The sequence below is a fragment of the Cebus imitator genome, unplaced genomic scaffold (genome assembly GCF_001604975.1).
Source record: "Cebus imitator isolate Cc_AM_T3 unplaced genomic scaffold, Cebus_imitator-1.0 Scaffold89, whole genome shotgun sequence".
Lineage (NCBI taxonomy): Eukaryota > Metazoa > Chordata > Mammalia > Primates > Cebidae > Cebus > Cebus imitator.
This window is the reverse complement of record NW_016107404.1, coordinates 2,965,008-2,987,018: the sequence shown is the minus strand read 5'-3', so window position 1 is coordinate 2,987,018 and position 22,011 is coordinate 2,965,008. Positions and strand designations below refer to the sequence as shown.

At 37.5% G+C, this 22,011-nt stretch overlaps 1 protein-coding gene across 1 annotated transcript in view; it reads right to left on the bottom strand.

Annotated features, from left to right (window-relative positions):
- ABCA12 (ATP binding cassette subfamily A member 12) overlaps window positions 1-22,011 on the bottom strand; it is a 192,855-nt gene that overhangs the window by 48,828 nt on the left and 122,016 nt on the right. The window contains exons 20-28 of the mRNA XM_017534981.2: window positions 19,672-19,762; window positions 17,061-17,240; window positions 16,217-16,532; window positions 12,860-12,974; window positions 6,055-6,384; window positions 4,910-4,979; window positions 4,687-4,821; window positions 3,019-3,165; window positions 1,914-2,100 (exon numbers count right to left, since the gene is read on the bottom strand). Coding sequence (XP_017390470.1) covers window positions 1,914-2,100; window positions 3,019-3,165; window positions 4,687-4,821; window positions 4,910-4,979; window positions 6,055-6,384; window positions 12,860-12,974; window positions 16,217-16,532; window positions 17,061-17,240; window positions 19,672-19,762 — 1,571 coding nt within the window. The remainder of the gene's footprint in view (window positions 1-1,913; window positions 2,101-3,018; window positions 3,166-4,686; window positions 4,822-4,909; window positions 4,980-6,054; window positions 6,385-12,859; window positions 12,975-16,216; window positions 16,533-17,060; window positions 17,241-19,671; window positions 19,763-22,011) is intronic.

Genomic DNA, 22,011 nt, shown 5'->3' with positions numbered 1-22,011 from the left:
CATCATCTTTCAGATAGTTAGTAAACTGAGGAATTATTTAATACCCATCTCCTCCACTATGATGTAAGCTCCATGAGATCAGGGAAAGGTCATGTTTTCTTAGCACACTGTCTCAGTAACCTAATCAGTGCCTTGCAATGCAGACCTGTGGATTAAATTATGAATGGAATATGCAGTTTTCCCATATGAACACTGAAATATAAATAACATACTTTATATTAAAGGCTTATATTTAATACAATAAAATGGGGGCATTCTCAGCTAAAATTATAGCCCCTTCAAGAGCCTTGTCTGTTTCTTTGCTTCATTAGCCTCTTATTCCCTATTAAAAACATGAATGGAGCTGGGGGCCATTATCAAATTAACACAGGAACAGAAAACCAAATACTATATGTTCTCACTTATAAATGGGGACTAAATGATGAGAACACACAGATACATAGAGGGGAACACCACACACTGTGGCCTTTCAGAGGGTGGAGGTGGGAGGATGGAGAGGATCAGGAAAAATAAGTAATGGGTACTAGGCTTAATACCTGGGTGATGAAATAATCTGTAAAATAAACCCCCATGTAACTGTGTAACAAAGCTGCACTTGTACCTCTGAACTTAAGAGTTAAAAAAAAAATCTGGCCTTTTTGGCATTGTATTCTCCCTAGAAAGCCAACTCTGACTTTAAACAGGTCATGCAAATAGGCTGTATGCTCACTCATTTAATGACCTTCCTCTGTCCCCTTTTATTTACAAAAGAAAAAAAATTAATCCCAGTGGTTTGGCAGTCACTGAGCTGATTCGTGATGATACTAAGTAGGATATGCAGCAACTGATCCTTTTTTCAAACAAGGGCTAGAGCACCAACAGCATCTTAGAGCTGACTCAGCAACTAGTGAATGTGGAGCACTGGAGGCAAATCACATAAAAAAATAATTCAAAAGAACGTCACTTTAAAAACAGTTGAATCTCTTCTCCATTCTGACACAGGAAAATGCTACATAGGTGAGGAGTGAGAAAGAACAGCTTATGTTCCACTCCTGGCCTTTTTGATTTCTGTCTGATAGCTGGTGTTTCTTTTGTTTCTTTATGAGTCAAGGCAAAGATTTCCTGTGAACAGCTGTGTTTATATCAGGAGATGCAATTTCATAGTTATATATGCACCAGGCTAGAAATGCAAATAAATGAAACAGATTGGGTGTATGAAGCAGTGCAGCTTGGTAGAGACCAGGAAGGAACCAAAAAACAGATACTCCCTTTAAGAGATCAGTTACTGGCCCAGTGCAGTGGCCCATGCCTGTAATCCCTGCACTTTGGGAGGTCGAGGCCAGTGGATCACCTGAAGTCTGGAGTTAGAGACCAGCCTGGCCAACATGATGAAACCCCATCTCTACTAAAAATACAAAAACAAAAATTAGCTGAGTGTGGTGGCATGTGCCTGTAATCCCAGCTACTCAAGAGTCTGAGGCAGGAGAATCACTTGAACCCAGGAGGCAGAGGTGGCAGTGAGCCAAGATCTTGCCACTGCACTCCAGCCTGCACAACAAAAGCAAAACTCAATCGAGAGAGAGAGAGAGAGAGAGAGAGAGAGAGAGAGATCAGTTACTAATGAGCCGCAACCAATAGTCTCTACCTAAGAATATGAACTCAATGTTGCAGAATTTCCTATTATCTAAGAGATGTCAAAAATATTTATTTTTATTAGAAACTTCGTATTTTACAAAATTGGCACTGAATTAAAAAATTTAAAAAGTATTAGAACTGTTGATTTTGACTCCATTTATAGCATACAAGTTGAACCATCTTTCTGCATCTGGGAAATATAACAACTTTAGTTTTTACAAAAATAGGTCAGTTTTTTTTAAACCTGTATTTTTAAATAATATGCTTCCATGGCAATAAGTGTCGAAAAGTTAACATACATGGTAGTAGTTTTCCCAGCTCCGTTGGGCCCCAGCAATGAAGTAATATGCCCTTCATAAAAGTTCAGATTGAGGTTATCAACAGCAACTTTTGAGCCATAGATCTTTGTGACCCCATGCAAGGCAACCCCAACCGTGAGATCTTTAGGTTCAGGCTCGATGTTGGAGGAAAACGTGTATTCAGGACCTGGAGAGAAATCAATGGAAGAGTTGTAAGTTTTAAAGTAAGGTAATGCAGCTAGAGTTAGACTTTATCTTTATTTAAAATTGAAGACTATAAAAATATAACCCTCTAAGTAAAAAAAAAAAATTCAGAAATAAATGATTTATTATAGTCTTCAGCCTCCTCACTTGGTTACGGAATGAATACGAGTGGAGAACCAAGGTTTATTTCACCCTTCTTTGTTGACAAAGCACTCCCAGAATATGGTACTATAATTATGAATTCTCCTTTATTCAACAGATAACAAATAGTCAAAAGACAAGCCTAAGGCTTGGTCCTCTGATTGGGCAGGATGATACCAATTTATAGAATAAATACCTATAAATTATGATTTTACAGTGAAAAAACTAGTTCAGATCTGTGGTTTATAGAATCTGGTTCATTAATAACTATCTACATCTTCTTCAGGGCTCACAAAAGGACCACTTCTGTGGCCCACATTCACTTTATGAAGATGACACGACTCACCCTTTGGGAAGACATACACTTTGAACTACTTTTCCAGTATTTGTGATGGGTTAGGCTAAATTACTCATACTCGTTACTTGGTTACTCCTTTGACTGGTGACAGATGGCTGGAGTTAGGGGTGCAGATTGTGGCCAAGGAACAAAATTTTTCTCTGTGTGAGTCTAACTGGACCACAAAGGGATCTGCAATCTTGGCCTAATTAGCACCATATGCTAACCAACTGAGCTAATGAGCCCAGAAAAATCCACAATTTAATCCCCATAAGAGTCCAAACACACATGTGTAGACATACTCTTCCATGACTAAAAGGATGATAATTTTGCCATTTAGAAAAAAATAATGAAAACTACTAGTCATGTAATTTCATATCATTTCTCTCATCACAATGCACGCTGTTGATCGACTTGTCTTACTGGCAGATGGGTTGGTGTTCTGCATCATGATGTTAGTGAACATGAGGCCATTGCTCTTCTCAGGCTTCACCTCTGCACACCCAAATCGCTCCTTCCAATAGGAAGGGAGGATTGGAAAATACCAGGGAGCTGCCATACCATATGTTCCTGTAATAAAAAGGTATCGGGAAAAGTGATTTTTAGTTGACTGTTAGCATTAAGCATCAGAATGAAACAGTAGATCCTATGTATGGTTTAGGAAGTAGTTTTATTTTTTGACACCAAATAAAACTAAAAGGTGGTCTCAGTTTCCAAAGTAAAGCAAAAGAAGATGGCCTTTTTTCTTGTTAGTTTTTAAGCAGCTTCATTTACATTTACTGAAACTCATCTAACTGTACATTTATTATTGTAATGGAAAAAGCCTCTATTTATCTAGGAAATAAATGTCTACAAGTTGTGATTTTACTTTGATAAGACTAGTTCAGATCCGTGGTTCTGGGCTGGGTTTCCAGCCCAGAAAAAGCCACAATTTCATCCCCATAAGGGTCCAAACAGACATGTGTAGACATATTCATCCATGACTAAAAGGATGATAATTTTGCCATTTAGAAAAACATAATTAAAACTTTTAGTCATGCAATTTCATATCATTTCTCTCATAACAATGCATGCTGTTGACCTACTTGTCTTACTGTTGTAAGTGTACAGTTAGATAAGTTTTAGTAAATGTATAAAGTTGTACAATTCAGTATTAGAACATTTCTATAACTCAAAAAATGTGCCTCATGCCCATTTGCAGATAATCCCTGCTCTCACTCCACATCCCAGGCAATCACTGACCTGCCTTCTGTCTCTATTTGCCTTTCACAAAGATCTTACATAACTGAAATCATATTATTTTATTCATTTACAACATCAAAAAATGTATAAATATAAGTAGGGCTAAATGGAAAACTAAGCATGTTAGAAAGGATGACTGCTTGAGACCTAGAAGGGGGAACCCAACTTGTCTTCTTCCTTTAAAATCTGGTAAATTCTCCTTAGAATTAGGAGACTTGATTTTTCCCTTATAATTTTTCGCACTCCTATGTAGCAAGACTGCATTGATTTGACACTATTCTAAGATTCGTAATTCACTCCATCTCTTACAGGAATATCTGAGAGGAAATTTAGCAGTATATTATCTCATCCTGAACAATTTTTGTTAGCTTTGGGATTTGAGTATTTCTTTTTGGAGGTTATATATGACAAATAAGATTTTTTAATTAAAAAAAATTAAAGCTAGGCATGGTGGCTCGTGCCTGTAATCCCAGCATTTTGGGAGGCCAAGCTGGGCAGATCACTTGAGGCCAGGAGCTCGAGACTAGCCTGGTCAACATGGTGAAAACTCAGTCTCTACTAAAAATTAAAAAATTAGCTGGGTGTAGTGGCACGTGCCTACTCGGGAGGCTGAGGTAGAAGAATCACTTGAACCCAGGAGGCGGAGATTGCAGTGAGCTGAGATCATGCCACTGCACTCCAGCCTGGGCAACAGAGGGATACTCTGTCTCAGAAAAAAAAAAAAAAAGGTGTGTATATATATATTTTTTATTTAGTTTTTTGCAAATAAAATATTAGAATATATTATTAGTTGATTTATATTGAAGTCAACCAATAAAAAGCATATATCTGTCAGAAGCACATTCATACCTGGAAAGACATTCCTGACATACCAAGCAATAAGGAAATAAATGAAAGAGTCAGCTAGGATTAGACAGCACAGCCAGCCAAATGAGGTGGTGTCATCCTGAACCGGGGAGCTATACATATTTTCCCACTGAAGACCTGAAAAATGAACACAAGTGTTTATTCTTCTGTGACACATAGCACAGTTGTGAAAAATAAAATCCAGTTTTAAAGAAAGGGGACCTACCAATGCCCTGTTCTTCATATCGTGCAATATACTGGCTTGCATAGCTGAATGCTGTTGGGGACAATAGGCTCTGTGAAGAAAAGAAACAGCAATGATTGTTCTTATAGATTTCATGTGTTTCACCCAGAGGAATCATAAAATACTTAAAACTTTGGACATTTGTATAGATAAAATTGAGGCTTACTCTCTAAGCATATTGAAAAATACAGCGGTCCCTTACCAAGCATGCTACAACTCTGAAGGTAGACTAGTGGGAATAGCAGAAAACAAAAACAGGAAAATTACAACTTGGAAACCACTTGCTAAAAATTCAAAATATACATTTGAACTTACTAAATGTTGTTCAGCCAGTAATAAAATAGGTAATTATGGAGTAATTCAGTGTTAAGACAAAAATTAACTGAAAACATTAGGGCCCAGAAGGTGTTTTCACTCCATACATTTATTTCAGGTAACAGAAGTATTAAGAATAAAAATATACTAAAATATCAGTTGATTGAATACTGATAATTGCAACAAATCAGAAATTTAAATATTGTTTAAACCCAAAGTTGTCAATGCTAGTTATTCATTACTTTTTGTTTCCATAAACAGCAAAGTTTTAATGTGATGAAATTTCATTCTGCTTTCTAAATTTCAGTCAGTAATCTTAATGCTTTAATTAAAATTCTTAAATTAATTTAGTGCTTCTGAATTGAAAAGGCAGAAAAGAATTTAAGGTTGATTACATGCTGTTGGTGCATTTGTCTTTACGGCTTTAAGCTATATTTTATGTCATGAGAACCATGAGAATTATTCACACATGAGAATAATTTCAATACTAGAGGCTTTCAGATGTTTCAGGAATTGGACCAGAGAGAAGTTAGAATTCTCAAAGACTTCTAAAACATGATGTATTACATTTTAACTGTTCTTTCTTTAGGAACTATTTCTTAACAGTATCACATATTACGGCTTTGTAAGCTCTTAATTGTCTTGTATGGTATACAATAATGTAGGAAAAGCTATCATTAGGACATTAAGCTTACTTTGCTATCACTGAATTTCAAATTTAGGTAAGTGAACTTTTGGTTTGGGAATCCGAAAATAAACAAATAAACAAAAACGTGTCATTTCCCACACCTCCATTCCAGTGGTTGACTTACCACGAACACTTTCACTACATAGCTCAATTCATTCTCAACTGTAACCAGCACAATAAACGGAAAGAAGGCAATGATGTAGATGAGGCTTCCGATCAGAGCTGCAATGTTGGTGTTGTTGAAGAAGACACTGATAAGATAGCTCATAGCAATAACCGAGAAGCTATAGTCCGAAAAGTACAGGAACAAAATGAACCCATTTGTTTTAGGAAGAATGTTGCCAAACTTGAGTATAATGATGAGGATCACGATGGTAACCAGTAGAAATCCAACACTCTCAATAAGCCAGGCAAAAAAGTGGCTGGAGGAGTTCACACCCATCATCTTCATGTACTGTAAGAAGAAAACAATGTGAGGCGCTGGTTATGCTGATATTCTCCCAAATAACAATTATTCCCTGTATTATGTCAAAATGTCATGATAGTCTCTCTATGTATGAAACTAGGCATTTTAATAATTTACATAAATCAAGAATTTATCCATGCTTGCTATGTGAAATACGCTTATATACACCAGAACATCTTAGAGTATTGGTTTACAGAGTGGCACAATATAATAAACAATTTGGATAGTGAGGTTTTTTAAAATTACAGTTCCACTTTATAATCATTATCTAGCTGACATCTTTAGATTAAACTAATGTAGAATAGATCATCAAATTTATGGTATCCCCCGAAGAATTTTACAACATGATTTTGACATTTGTCCAGGGATGAGCATTTCGAGCTAGTGAAAAACCATGGCTTAACTACTAGTTCAATGGAGAGACTGAGCTCATAAAAAATCCATATTTTTTTTAACTAAACACTAATGAACAACACAATCAGTATTTATGTTTCTGAGAGAAACAGTATACCTGATTCCTAAGAATTTAAAACACAGAAGCTTAAGGGAGACCTTCTGCCTTTAGCTATAGCCTCCCCATCTTTAACACTTACTGGCAGTAAGTTATAGTCTAGGTCAATATTTGTCATCCTTGTTTTCCAAAAAGCCGTTTATACATTCATAATGAACTCATGTATCTGAAATCCTCAATACCTCTCTCTCAATTGATGTTCTTTGATACCTCAGTGATATCCCCAGAGCCCAAGGCATTTCACAAGGTAGAAAAATAAGCCAGCACAATCTCTTTGTACATTAGCTCAAAAGGATTCTGAAAGATTTAAAGTCCCCTAGGAACATCACGCACTGGGGCCTGTCAGCGGGGTGGGGGGCTAGGGGAGGGATAGCATTAGGAGAAATACCTAATGTAGATGTGGCATGTACTGGGGGAACCTGGATATCCTGCATATCTTGGATTCATGTTAATATCCTGCATATCATGATTAATGTTAAGCCTATGAACACAGCATCCTTTTTTTTAAAAAAAAAAGGAACAAAAGAAATCTCCACTAACAGGCCAGGCACAGTGGCTCATACCTGTAATCCCAGCACTTTGGGAGGCTGAGGCAGGCAGATCACCTGAGGTCAGGAGTTCAAGACCCAGGCCAACGTGGCAAAACCCCATCTCTACTAAAAATACAAAAACTAGCCGGGCATGGTGGCAGGTGCCTATAATCCCAGTTACTCGGGAAGCCGAGACAAGAGAATAGCTTGAACTAGGGAGGCGGAGGTTGCAGTGAGCCAAGATTATGCCATTGCACTCCAGCATGGACGACAAGAGTGAAACTCTGTCTAAAAAAAAAAAAGAAAGAAAGAAAAAGGAAATCTCCACGAACAGCTTTATAACCCAATGTTTTCCTTTTTCAAAATCAAGGATAGTCAATGCCCCACCCCTTATACCTAACTTTTCCAGGAAAAAAATATATAGCGAATGCACTGGATCTTTTGCTCTGCAAAGCAAAATAGTGAATTTTGCTTTCTGCTTTTGTAACATCACATTTCGATAACTCTGCTGCTCCAGTTGTTACCAGGGAAACAGCTACCTGGCTGCCAACAGTCTAAGCTGTGGGCTTCAAGCTAATCAACACTGAGAAAGAGCCTGTGACTTTCCCTCTTAACTTTGCCCTCTTTCTCACCTTCTTCTCTCCCTAATGCTTTTCTCCTCCAAGGCCCTGTCACCATTTGTAGTCAGGACTCAACCTGTGTTTCTGTGGGAATGGAAAGTGTGGGTCAAAGTAGCATGGGGCAAAGGTCACTATGGAAAGTTTCCTGAATTGCTACACATGCTATCACTGGAAACAAAATTACATTTTGGTGTGAAAAAGACCTCAGATATCTTATGCCAGCGACTCTTTGCGTGTACGCTATCCCATGTGGAAAAATTACTGTGTCATGTTTGATGACTATTTTGGAGGGATTCACCTGTTCCAATATGATGTGTTAGCCCTTTTTATTTCCCTTTCCTGCTATTTGTATTTTCAGAATTTTATGCCTACTTGAATATATTTAAGTGGGGAGATATGGAAACTATATTACTACTTCCCAAGCTGATATTTAGCACAATTTTATGTATCCTATACAAACAGATTTCCTCCCAGTAGCAATGTATGTCAGTAGGGGATAATGTCAATATATTTCCCAAGATGGTCAAAGAATACTAGACCATATCAAGGCCACATAAAGCTGATGTCATGTGTATAAACATGTTTTTCTCCCCTAACAATGGATAGCTTTCTATAAATCGCTTATATATTGAGAATAGTCTTCATTCATAGACTTGTTAAAAGATAATTTGGCAGGCTTGAATACCAGGACTAAAGGTGTTTAATCACTGTAATTTTGAAATTTTTGATACTCAAGATCAGACTCCAGTTCCAGGAATTGATAAAAGTTGGAGGCTGATCATTTTGCTTTTTCCTGAAACAGGCTGAGTTAGGTACTTCCAAAAGTATTCACTATTTAACACTCTAGCATGAAACTTCAGGATTTTATGCCATGAGGAAAACAGCTTCTATTCATAAAGAGAAAGGACAGTGAGAGTATATAAGTCATCCATAAATTATCCAGGTTCATTGCCCACTTTGTTGTAATAAACAAGACGAAACTTGCTGATGGAAAGTGGCGCACCAAGAGCGGCCGACTGTGCTTTCTTGGATATCGTTAGTTCCTCCTCAAAGTGACAGATGTCAGGTGCCAGCTCTGTCATCAGAGAGTTTCTTGTCTCAAGCCTCCCAAACCTGCCAGAGCAATTCATCAATAGCTGATATCCTGTTTCTCAAGGAAAACCCCTCTGCATAGTGGCCAAAGTCTGCCCAGTTTACAGCAGAGAATAAGAAAGACATCCTAGAAGAGTTTGGATAAATGTGTTGCCACATTCATGAGCAGCTTATGCACAAGAGTTGACATAAATACTGTCAGGAAAAGAAATCATAAATACTCACATATTTACTTGACGGCAATGTCTTCTTTCAATTCTGCAAGAATATCAAGTACTAACTCATAAGGAATATTAACATTTTCTACCTCAATTTCTAGAATTCTATTAACAATACATATTTATATTATTGTTTTTTAGTACGAGGTAAAGGATGTTGTCACCATTACTAGAAATGTTTCAAATTCCCACTAGTGGTGTAGATTAGTGTATATCAGGAAAGCACAAAACATTGTTTAATGTAAACCACTAGGGGACTAAAAATCTTAGTATAATTCTTGGTAACACCTCTGCAGCCCACAGATAGTTTACCTGTCTGAACTGAGAGAATGACTCCAAAATTCTGTCTCCAACTAAATAAAAGCACTGAAAGTCCCGTAAATGACTTACATTAGATGAATCGAACTCATAAACCATGAAAATAATGAGAAAAAATATATACTCTTCGGTATGTGTTATCAGATTTTTATAGCTTTAGTATTTTAATTTTTAAAAGAAAAGTGCAGAACAAAACCCAATTGAGAGGCATTTTTAAAGTACTTTTTTTTATTCTATGGGCTTACTTTAATAAGTAAACTTATTGGATTTGTACTAATTTATTTAACAAGGTAAAGGGATTCATGGAATCATACTGTAACAAAGTCAAACATAAGTGGCTTCATTGAGATACCAATTAACTTGGTTTTCTTGCCAAGATTGGAGAATAATTACAGAAGGAAAAGGGAAGAATGTTGATTTTATTTACCTTTTTGGTTTAATTTGAATGATAAAGAAGTGGGACTTGGACAACTTTAGACTTTACCAGAATATAAAAAGATGATATTAAAAAGTGACTTTGAGTCTCTGGTAAGTTAAGAGATTATCCATCACCATCTGCAAATGTCCTTAAAGAGGTGTTTGTGTGTGTGTGTGTGTGTGTGTGTGTGTGTATTTTATTTTTATTTTTTTGAGATGGAGTTTCACTCCTGCTGCCCAGGCTGGAGTGCAATGGCACGATCCTGGCTCACTGCAACCTCTGTCTCCCAGGTTCAAGTGATTTTCCTGCCTCAGCCTCCCAAGTAGCTGGGATGACAGGCATGAACCACCACACCTGGGTAATTTTGTATTTTTTAGTAGAGATGAGGTTTCTCCATGTTGGTCAGGCTGGTCTCAAACTCCTGACCTCAGGTGATCTGCCCGCCTTGGCCTCCGAAAATGCTGGGATTACAGGCATGAGCCACCACGCCCTGCCAAAAGTCTATATTATTAAAGCAAGATTGTAAGGGTGAAGGTAGCTATGATCTGGAAAAGGATTGGTTGGAAGTCAAAATACTTCAGTTCTAATGCCAGGTCTAACATTAACTATCTCCAAGGTCTCCAGCAAGTCACTTCTCACTTTCTGGGCTCATCTTTACATCTTTAAAAAGGAGGAGATTAGATGAGAACTGTAGGCAGTGGTGCGAAACTGAGCAGGAACCGCTAGGGACATCCCACTCCTTCCACGCCTGCCTCTATCAATTCATTTTACAAGCCCACCGTATTCCTTTGAATTTAGGCCACTGCTTAGGATATGCCATTATTTTACATGTCACCAAGAAAGAAAGATTACTGCCAAATAAATCATGACCCCTATCAAAAGTATCCCAATTTCACAGGCTTTAAAAAGGGGGAAAAATCAATGTCTTAGAATTGACAAAATATGAATAATTGAGTTCCTCCTCTGTTCTGGCAGAGAGAGAGAGAGCTACATTCTGGAAATAAATGTTGAATGAAGTCTAGATGATCAGACTCAAGAGAATTTAAGAGACTGAGCCCAAGTGTATATGGCTGGTAGAATTCGAAAACTAAACCAGATATTTTGATTCCAGGTTCAGGGATCTTCCACCATGTGACTTTGACCCCAGGACAAGGGTGGTTACATTTTGAAAGTAGATACCGGTCCAATGGAGACACAGAGCTACCAAATAGAAACTGGTTCACAGCTAAAAATACATCCTTAGCATTTTCAATTGAGAAATGACTTTTCATTATGCTTTGATGTTTTTTGGTGACATATATAGATGCATTCAGAGAGCATCGTCTTCAAACACAAAATAATACAATGTGTATTATATACACACAGATGTATTATATGCACATATATTTGTGTATATGCATATGCATACATATATTTACTGTTTCTATCACAGGCAATATTTTTAAGGTAGGTATTAATTTTGAAGGAAAGAAGGACTCAGTTTCTGTCACAGTTTCTATCTCAAAGGTTTTCCTTACTCAGTGATGATTTGCTTCTGACTGCTAGGAACCTGAAGGAAAACTAGAAGGTAGGGGCTTGCAATCATAATTGTGGTTGAGGGCATGGACTCAAGTTTCTAAATTGGAATTAGAAAAGCATTGCATATAGTCCTGAATACAACAGGATTCAAACTAGTTGATGAGAAGTTTACCAAATTTTAAGTGAAATATAAAAATGCAGCTGTGTGCATCAACCAAAATTCAAACAGAACAGGTAAAAAATGTAGGTTCAAATACTGGGATACCCCTGAAAGCCTGTTGCTGAACTAATAGAAATATGAAGCGGTCACTTGTATCTTGTAAGGATAAATGATCAATTGTCTACAAGCATTGGCAAGGAAAGTCTGAAAAGGACAAGTGCACGAATAGGTTCCTCTAACCTCATTAGTTCAGAATTCAGCCAGTCCCTGCAATAATTATTGTGCCCCAGTTTTGAAATGTTTCATCTTTGTTTCCACTCCATAAGTAAGTATAAGAAAGAACTCATTATGGGATAAGTAGATAAAATAATTTCTATTCCAATACAATCTAAAAACCACATGATGCTTTATCATAAATTCTAAAAAGAAGTAAGATATTTTGGATTTGGGGTTAATGATGAAGAACGTGCTCAGAAAGAGGTCATGCTTCACACTCCTGGTTCTGTCTTCCATTGTGATATAGTTATTAACCCAATCAGTAGCATAACATGAAATTCTTAGTTTCTATAAGTCAGGAGTCAGTGGGAAATGGAGAAGGTAATTGAAGGAGACAAAGTATGCTAGAAAGAGAATTTTCTTAGTGAAAGCTGAAATAAGCCATACGTCTATGTCTATGTTTATATCTCTATCTATGTCTACATTTGGGTTATTTTAGTTACCATGCCAACAATCTTTCTGCCTGAACAGTTGTTATTGTTGTTATTTAAACTTCCTCTGTTAGATCCTAAGTCCTATAGGTAATTTACTGGGCAAAAAATTACTCTAAGAATTATCACTTTACTCATATTTTATTCAGATTTTGTTTTTCAAAAACAATTATTAGCTGACTTTTATGTCACTTTTTCATAAAATAAAATATTGCCTTATCAGCTGCTTTTGTGATTTGTAAAAGATTTTCCTTTCTGTAACATTAACAAGGGATGAGTTAGGCTTTGAGTTTATATAGGCATGATGAAAATCATAGTAATTGTTCTATGAACAGGACTTATTCATAACAAGAAGTGACTTTTCAACATACCTCGTGAAGCCGGAGGTCTTTCTCATAGACAAGCTTTTTTACAAAGGCAGCTATAAATACAACCCAGGCAACCATAAGCACAATTGGAAGAGAATAAGAGACACTGGTGAGGAAGCTGTAAAACAAAAAAAAAGAAAAAAACAGTGACCGAAATGAATGCCACACTTGTAGAGATTATAATATATAAAGAATGCACTCTCCTACATTGAAATTATGATCCTGTTTTGAAATTGAAAATATATCAGTATTACCCCATTATTTATGAAACATGAAACTAATTTCACCATGGGTCTGTGGGTTTTCTTTTTTTCTTTTTTTTTCTTTTTTTAGTGTAATGTTTCAAGAGAAAAAAGAAAGCTTTGGATTATTAGGTAAAATTGAAAATTGCCATATTTGTTTAAATTGTGTTTGAGTATGTCCTGTCGGGGAAAATAATTACTATGTAGATACAATTGCAAGGCTAAAAACCTTTATGTCTAAAATAAATTCTTATCTAAAAGGCAGATTAAAAATGAGATGATGATTGGTTCACCTAACTAAAAGCTGTATTTTCCAAAATTACTGTATTTATATCTAGTCTTCGGAAGCTCATAGTTATTATGAAACTAAATTTCCAAAAATGAAATAAAATCCAAAGCATTTGATTTTTTTTTTAAATAAAGATGAGGTTTCACCATGTTGTCCAGACTGATCTTGAACAGCTGGGCTCAAGTAATCCACCTGCCTCGGCCTCCCAAAGTGCTGGGATTATAGGCATGAATCACTGTGCCCAGCCCAAAGCATTTGATTTTTAAATGCAGACAAAGAACTTGGATTCCTTAAAGTTCTATACTATATATATGGTATTGAAATGGCTGTTTTGATGATGTGCTACACTAGAGAATCACTGGAAGACTTCCTCAAGCCCCAGATGTATTCCTCTGTGTCCTGCTTATGATGCCTGAAAGTTAAATGGCGGTGGTTCTTGAAGCACCCGAAAAGATTACTGAAATGCAAATTTCTGGGCTCCACCCATAAGCTTCTGATTTATTATGTCTGGGTGGGACCATCTATTTGCATTTTAAACAACTTCCCAGGTTATACTGATGCTGCTGGTCCACGGACCACACCTTAGGAGCTGTGCTTCAGTCAATTTTTGCCCTTATTTGGGCTGAGGCAAAGGCAGTAGATGTTAATGAGAGCTTCTAAGTTACTCTGTTTTGTATGTTGGGCTCCACTAAAGCTTTCACTTGGAGAAAGGTCCCAGGGCGATTTCCTTTTTAATCTACAAGGCTAAAAAATTACCTCTAAGTACCCCAAGAAAAACATCAACATTAATGAAGCATGAGATCACTCTCATTCATTATCACTTTATCATACAGAAGCGTATCATTAGAGATGAGGTGTTTTTTGGTGAGGGAGCAGTGGGAATTGAGGCCATATTCAATTTTTTGTTTGTTTGTTTCTTGGGAAACTATATGGCATGGGGTAGGTGTTCAAAGAATACTTCTTGAATGAATTTTGTTTTGGTTCAAGTCCAACCTTGAAGCTGTTTCTGGATCTAGAACTAGGCAAAGACCTTCATTCATTAACAACAAATCCCCTGTAATGTTTCTTGCAAGTGATTGTGTATTTTAGGTTTGGTCAGTATAAAGCAGAAATGCTGGTCTTGTAAACAGAAGGACCATTGTAGCACCAGTTATATTACCCTGGGCAAGTTAATTAGACTTTCTGGATTTCAGTTTTTTCGTCTGGAAAGTATGGAACATAATTCCTGCTCCTATTTACCTTATGAGGTTATTGGGTGAAACCAATGAAATAATACATGTGAAATCACTTTATATGCAACAGTTTATATGTATGGAGAGGCATTATGGTCATATTCCCATAAAGAATACAGACTGCACTTATTCTTTAAAGAAACATCCAGGTACCCAATATCCCAGGTACCAAAATGTATAAGGGGAACACATGAGCAGGTAAATGAATAAGAATTTTAACTTAATTGATCCCATAGATCTTTATAATTTATGCAAGCCATTGCAGTTCACACATAGTTCAGCCAGCAAAGTTCCCTCCACAGCAGCCTCCACGACAGCCAGCTGACCTTGACAGTCTATTGATGGACGTCTTACCTGTTTCCCCATGCTACTGTTGCACTGGGTTACATTACCTCATCTCATTTATAACTCGTGAAGAGCCAAGAAAGACAGAAGCATTGAAAAAAAGAAAAAAGAAGAGAAAAGAAAAAGCCAATACCATTTGAATTGTATATAAACTTCAATAACTGGGTTGAGTAGCATATTCAATTTCTTTAATATTCAGCCTCGAGCTTTTATATAGGAGGATAAGCTTTGAAAACTTAATCCTCTAGGCTTATTTATTTATTTATTTTTAACTAACCACAGAGTGAAGGAAGCATTCAGCGCTACCCGACTGGCAGATTTCTTGAACATTCAACTTGAATTGTCTAAAAGCATTATTGTTACTTTTTTTATTCATCTAGAAAAACCATTTTAGATATAGAGGATTCTTAGCAAAATGAACTGATAGTACATGAAAGTTTCAGGTAGCATGATATTTATCTCAAAGAATTGATCAAAATACGTTCAACATTTCTTTTATGAATTTGTTTCCTTAAAATTGATCATGTGCTCAGATTCTTTTTTTAATTTTTTTGCGAGAGTCTCACGCTTGTCGCCAGGCTGGAGTGCAATGGTGCGATCTCAGCTCACTGCAACCTCCGCCTCCTGGGTTCAAGCGATTCTCCTGCCTCAGCCTCCTGAGTAGCTGGGACTACAGGCGTGTGCTACCACGCTCAGACAATTTTTGTGTTTTTAGTAGAGACAGGGTTTCACCATGTTGGCCAGGATGATTTTGATCTCTTGACCTTGTGATCCGCTCGTCTTGGCCTCCCAAAGTGCTAGGATTACAGGTGTGAGCCACCATACTCTGCCTCAGATTTGTTTTTAATCCAATTTGGGAGTTGGAAGGAATTTTAAGATTGTCTTGTTCATCCCTTTCATTTGACTAGAGGGAGGTAAGCCCAGTAGACAGTGGATAACATCAAAATCATGCAGCCATGTACTCAGGTCTAGAATCCAATTTTCCCAATTTTAGGGCCAGAATCTTTGGAGAGCTAAGGATTCTTATGACAAAAGAAACATAAATCATCTGGTAAACACTTTATCATTTTGGTAGTGGTGAGCAGTTATAATGAAGCCATGCCCTATGTTGTGAACCCTCTCTCAAAACAAGCATATTACAAAGGTTTGGTGGATGTTATTCCTTTCATCTAACACATCTGAATGAACTGACTGAAGTGCGTTCTCAGAAAAGTTGTTGATCATTAAAAAGGCTGAAAGTGCACACACTTACTTGTCTTTCATGAAGCAGGGATAAGGAATTGCTTGAACCTGTACTGCTATTTCCTGGGAGTTCCTTCCAGTTTGCAATTCAATGATTGCTCTTTCAATACTATCCTGTAAATAAATAAAAGCCCTGCCATAGATCTGGTTGTGTGATGGAGAATTGTGTGGCCCTGGGGCCCAAATCTTGGTTCTTAGGCTTCTTGTGGTCTGTGCAGTCTTGAGACTCATGCGGATGGTATATTTTATGACGGGAGGAAGAAAGACATTTTCAGAGTCATAGCCTCTGTGCCAGCTTCTGTTAGAAGGAAGCGTAAAAATAACACCTAAAAATAAAATGGCAACAACAGCAGAAAGGTTATTTTATGGTTGACGTTATTCACTGTTGGGAGAGTACATAGAGGGGACAGCCAAACAGTCAATCGACTTAGTAATGTGACAGTAGGTTCAGGCTCTTAATTTACAGAAAACATGGTTAATCGGAGGTGTCAACCTCAGAGATTCAAAGCTGGAGTTTAAGAATATAATCACCAACTAAGTAGATTAAATGCATCACTCTAACCCACTTAATAAAATAAAAACACTTTTAGATAAATAATCTTGACTGATTATGAGGATGGACTCGACTTCACTCTTAACTATGTAATCTTTTTCAATCCTAATTTTAAGTACACTAACAAAATTAGACAGAGAATATAGTTGGTTGCCTACATGAAAGGTTCTCCTTTCTAAGGACATCAGAGGACCTAATGACCCCCACGCTACTTTTCTGAGTTCTGGATGAAAGACACGAGGATAGAATTTGGCCAATTTTAGTACAAGGGAAACGCAAACCCTAATAGAACAGCACTTACTTCCAAAGAGTTCATTACTTTTGTAGAGCCTTTTAGCCTCTCTCTCCATTTCATCTATGGTTTTTGCTGCCTTAATACGGTCATATAATACACAAGAGGAAATATTTACTGTCAGAGAAGACAGTGTGTTAAGCTGATCAATGATGTCAATATTGTTCTCTAATTTCAGCCTTAGAATGTCTAAAGAGGCAAAGCAAGAGAGACAAAAAAACATATTATGGTCTTGATTCTGGTAGTAAGTAGATGAAATACTGTTTTTTTTAAACACTGAACTAGATTATAAATAACGAAAGGCTGCAGAATTTTAAAATATCAAGTATTCTACACCAAAGAAAATGGATTGTTATGGAATATTCATTGAAGAGACGAGCTAGTTACCAATACAGTAAACCTAGGTTCTAAGACAGATACAGGATAATTTAAAAGTATATTCTGTTACAATACTAAGATGAATAAATTTTAAAAAACCTATCTACATGTAGTTAGGACAAAAGCTATAAACCAGATATATGAGTTATAACTAAACAGAAATGCCTGCTTTGTACACAGAATGTGAATGCACAAATTGAAACAAAGGAAAGTCTATGTAGAGTACATAGGACAAATATATTATTACAAACGCTGTGATATAGAAATATTTAAAATACCTGAAAATATATGCCACAGAGTTGCAAGTTTCTAATATTGTTTGACTTAAAATCTTACATGAGTTACTACTTTTGATATCTGTATTAATCTGACAAAATGATCAAGACTTTATTTTAGGTAATTACTCTGGTATAAAGAGGTTTTAATTTCTCTTCAATTTTATGATTCTTTGTGAGGAAATCCACCGGGACAAAGGGTAAATATGAAATTGCAAGTTAACAAATCATTTGGCCAATTAAATTTTTACTGACTTAATCATCATGAATACTGAGAAGGCTGTGAATGCCATAAATCCCTCCTCACAGAACCCGACGTGTCTCTTACACTGTCCAAAATAGGACTCAATTTCTCACAGAAGGCAACTTCTTAAATGCATTTCTCATTAGAATTTAAAGTGAAATGTTTTACTTGATGTAGATGTTGGTGGGGGAGGGGTAAACAGTGGTTGAACAGTGGCCTCCAGCGGCCATTGGAAATCAACACAACACCAAAGAATTATTTAGAAATTCTGGTAGACAGGATCATAAAAACACTTCAAGGTGTCGGTGTCCACCAAATTCGAACTATATAACCTCTTCAATACTGTTACATATCTAATTACACAAATATAGAGTCTCAATGCTCCATTCATTTTAAACTTATTATTTTAAATGTTAAGCCTCACTTCCTAGTTCAGAAGTTAGAAATGACAAAATTTATATAAGAACTTTGCAGTTTAAACCTGATATGTTAATCAAATAGTTCCTGGCCCAAAAGATACTTTCAGAGAATAAATCCACTAATACCTTTATTTAATCATGCTGGGTTGACTATCATAAGATGTGTACAATCATATATGACACAAATATAGGCATAATTCTTCCCCACTGGTTTAGAACCTAAATCATTTACATCCCAGCAGTGCCAGGGAGGAGGAAGGGCATTTGCTCTGCTACTGCCAAATTCCGATGCTCTCGATCCGTTTCTCATACCCATGGTTGCATAGCAACAGTGAATCAGACACAGTCTGAATTAGATGTCTTGCATCCCTTAGGTTGAAGGTGGGGACGTGGCGGAGGGAAAGCATAAGTTTAGACAGCTTCCTTTGATCTTCTGCGGCCTCTTCCTCTTAAATGACCATGTGAGGACCCAACCTTGAATACTGATTTCAGTTTATTTTCTGTTGAGTCTCCCTATTGCGTTTTTCTTGCTTTTGCTAACTCTGTATCTCCTTCAATTACATTCTGGGTTAGACAAGTGATACTGAGACCGCTGGAGATTAAAATGTTAAATGTAGCCAGAAATAAATAATTTCGTTTTCCCTTGTTCTTAAGGACTTGCTTTCCATCAAGTCACTAAAGCAAAGTGTTCCCTTACTTTTAACAACCTACCTATGATTGAAGAAAAAAAACCTGCATTTATATTACATTATAATAATAACAACAATTTTTTTTTTTTTGAGAAAGGGTTTCACTCCTGTCACCCAGGCAGGAGTGCAGTTGTGTGATATCGGCCCATGGCAACCTCCGCCTTCCTGGTTCAAAGAATTCTCCTGCCTCAGCCTCCCGAGTAGCTGGATTACAGGCATTTGCCACCATGCCCAACTAATTTTGTATTTTTAGTAGAGCCGGGGTTTCATCATGTTGGCCAGGCTGATCTTGAACTCCTGACTTCAAGTGATCTGCCTGCCTCTGCCTCCCAAAGTCCTGGGATCACAGGTGTGAGCCACCAAGCCCAGCCTACATTATAATTCTTGAAACTAACTACAGACACTGAGTGTCCAAATAATCATGACTACTTATAATTGTACAACTTGGAAGAAGATGGGGGGGATATATCCAGGGTCTCATTTTTCTTTGAATAACTAGCTAGACACTAAATACAGAAGAAAAGGGGAAAATGTTATCCTATGGAACAATTTATATATATATATATATATTTCTGAAATGACTCATGAATAAAAGCTTTGTGAATTTGGACTTACCAAGTTCATCTATCTGTTTCAATAGTTCAACAGCATCAAGTCCCACGGAGAATTTTACAAAAACTTGCACAAAAGGGTTCCTTAGAGTATTCTAACAAATAATAATTAAAAATCAGTTTCAATACAAGAAAAAAACATGTTTGACACTGTCTCTCTAATAACAACCACAGTAAAATGCAGTAACCACGACTGGGCATTATCAACGCACTGTTTTGCAAAGGCTCACAAGAAATCCTTGAGAAGAAAGAGAAGATTGGGGGTTGGTACTGACTTGACAGGCTGGGCTTTGCTTATCTATAGATACAAATTGGTCAGCATGCCCGAGTGGCCAGATGTGACCACAATTATCAACATTAGGAAATGATACTCAATTTATAAGAATTTTTCCTTGTAGCTATATTATTCCTTTTTAATGTATGCTATACACAATGTTGTGATTCATGGTTGAACTTGGTTCACTTGAAACAAAAACAACTCTCAAAAATCATGATGTCTGCATGGAATGTGACATCACAACTGATTTGTATTCACGTTCTACTACTTCTTAGCCTGAAGCTTTTAGCAAGCACCTCGCCTGTTCCCGTTCCAGGAAAACTTTCAGTGAAGTAGGTAAGAATGCCTCATCACATCAGAAAAGTCGATTTCAATTATTATAGTATTATTTTCATACTGTCGTAGGTGCAACTATGTGAATATAAAAGAATAAGTTGACGCTAAAACTTTAAATTTTTATCAACGGAAAGACGAACAATTAAAAGAAAAACATAATTGCTTTAAAATATAAAGGGCTTTATAGCTATTTGCCAAATTAGAAGACATAACTTCTACCAGTCTAGGAGTACTCTTAGCTAATATTTGTTGAGCACTTATAATACCATGTGCTGGGCACTGTCTTACAGAGTTTAACTTGATTTTCTCTCTTTCTTTACAACATCTTGAGGTAAGTGCTATTATTACTTCTAGTTAATGAATGACAAAGCTAGGGCTAAAGAAACTATGTAAAATTCTCCCAAGGACACACAATTAATAAAGGCTAAGGGAAAAATTGAAGGAGCGATTTCAACTCATTTAATGTTTTTTCATCATATGTGTAAATTCATGGCCTGGTTTTTATGTAAGTGAGGCCTGATTGTCCTTTTAGAGCCCAGTTTGGTACACCATATTATCATGTCCTTCTTATTAGGGCTTTTGTTTTATTGTCTTTTATTTTATTGTCATGGAGATGAATAAGAATCACTTATGGGGGGGGGTGCCAAGATGGCCGAGAGAAGCCAGCGCCCCAATGCACCTCCCAGCGAATGAGACGCAGAGACCTGGAGGCCTTCACGGTTGGAAACGAGGTGCCGGGTCTTTTCTGTGGGACTGGTAGGGCACTGGAATTGGGCTCAGGAAGGAGCTGCAAGGCGGGGCACATCAAGACGCGTTTCCACCTAAAATGTGCAGCTGGCTAGGAGGGTCAGGGAACTTAACCCCCCGGGTGCTCCGTTTGGAATCCTGTGCTTGCCTCCTCCCTCCTGCAACCCTGGGTCCACCAGAGCGCTGCCAGACTGTGGGGCGCCGTGGGTAGTCATGCAAATCTCAGCAGCGGCTTCTGCAGGACCTGCAAGCTGTCGCAGGGCACTGGGCAGAGTTTGGACTACCGCCTGCGGGACAGACCGTCCCACAGAGGGAGGCAGAGTTGAAAGCAGGGAAACAGACCATAAGGCCTGGCAGGCCCCACCTCCACAGAACATAAGCTGAAGCGCTTGCTAGAGAGGTTGGCAGCAAATACACCAGCATGACCCCAACCAGGGAGATCGAACTCTGGGAAAGACGCGGTTGGGAAGGCGGGCCAATCTCAGCTGCAAACAAACTCCAGGGAAGGACCACCCACCCAGCAACCTGACTGAACCCGAGAGATCCCAGCACCGCCCTCTACAGGCCAAAAAAGATACAGCTCCAACCTCAATAGAAAAAAAATGTCAGCTCAGAGACGCCTCCTGAAATCACCTTAAAGGGAGATAAATTCACAAAGATGGGAAAAAAACAGCGCAAAAAGGATGAAACCACCAAAGAACAGAACACCTCTTCTCCTCCCAGGGATCACAACTCCTCATTAAGGGAACAAAAAAAGACAGAGAATGAATCTGACGAATTGACAGAAGCAGGCTTCAGAACGTGGGTAATAACAAACTTCTCTGAGTTAAAAGACCATGTTCTAATCCAATGCAAAGAAACTAGGAACCTTGAAAGGAGGTTAGACAAAATGCTAACTACAATAACCAGCTTAGAGAAGAGCATAAATGACTTGATGGAGCTGAAAAACAGCACGAGAACTTCGTGAGGCATACCTCCTTAAGC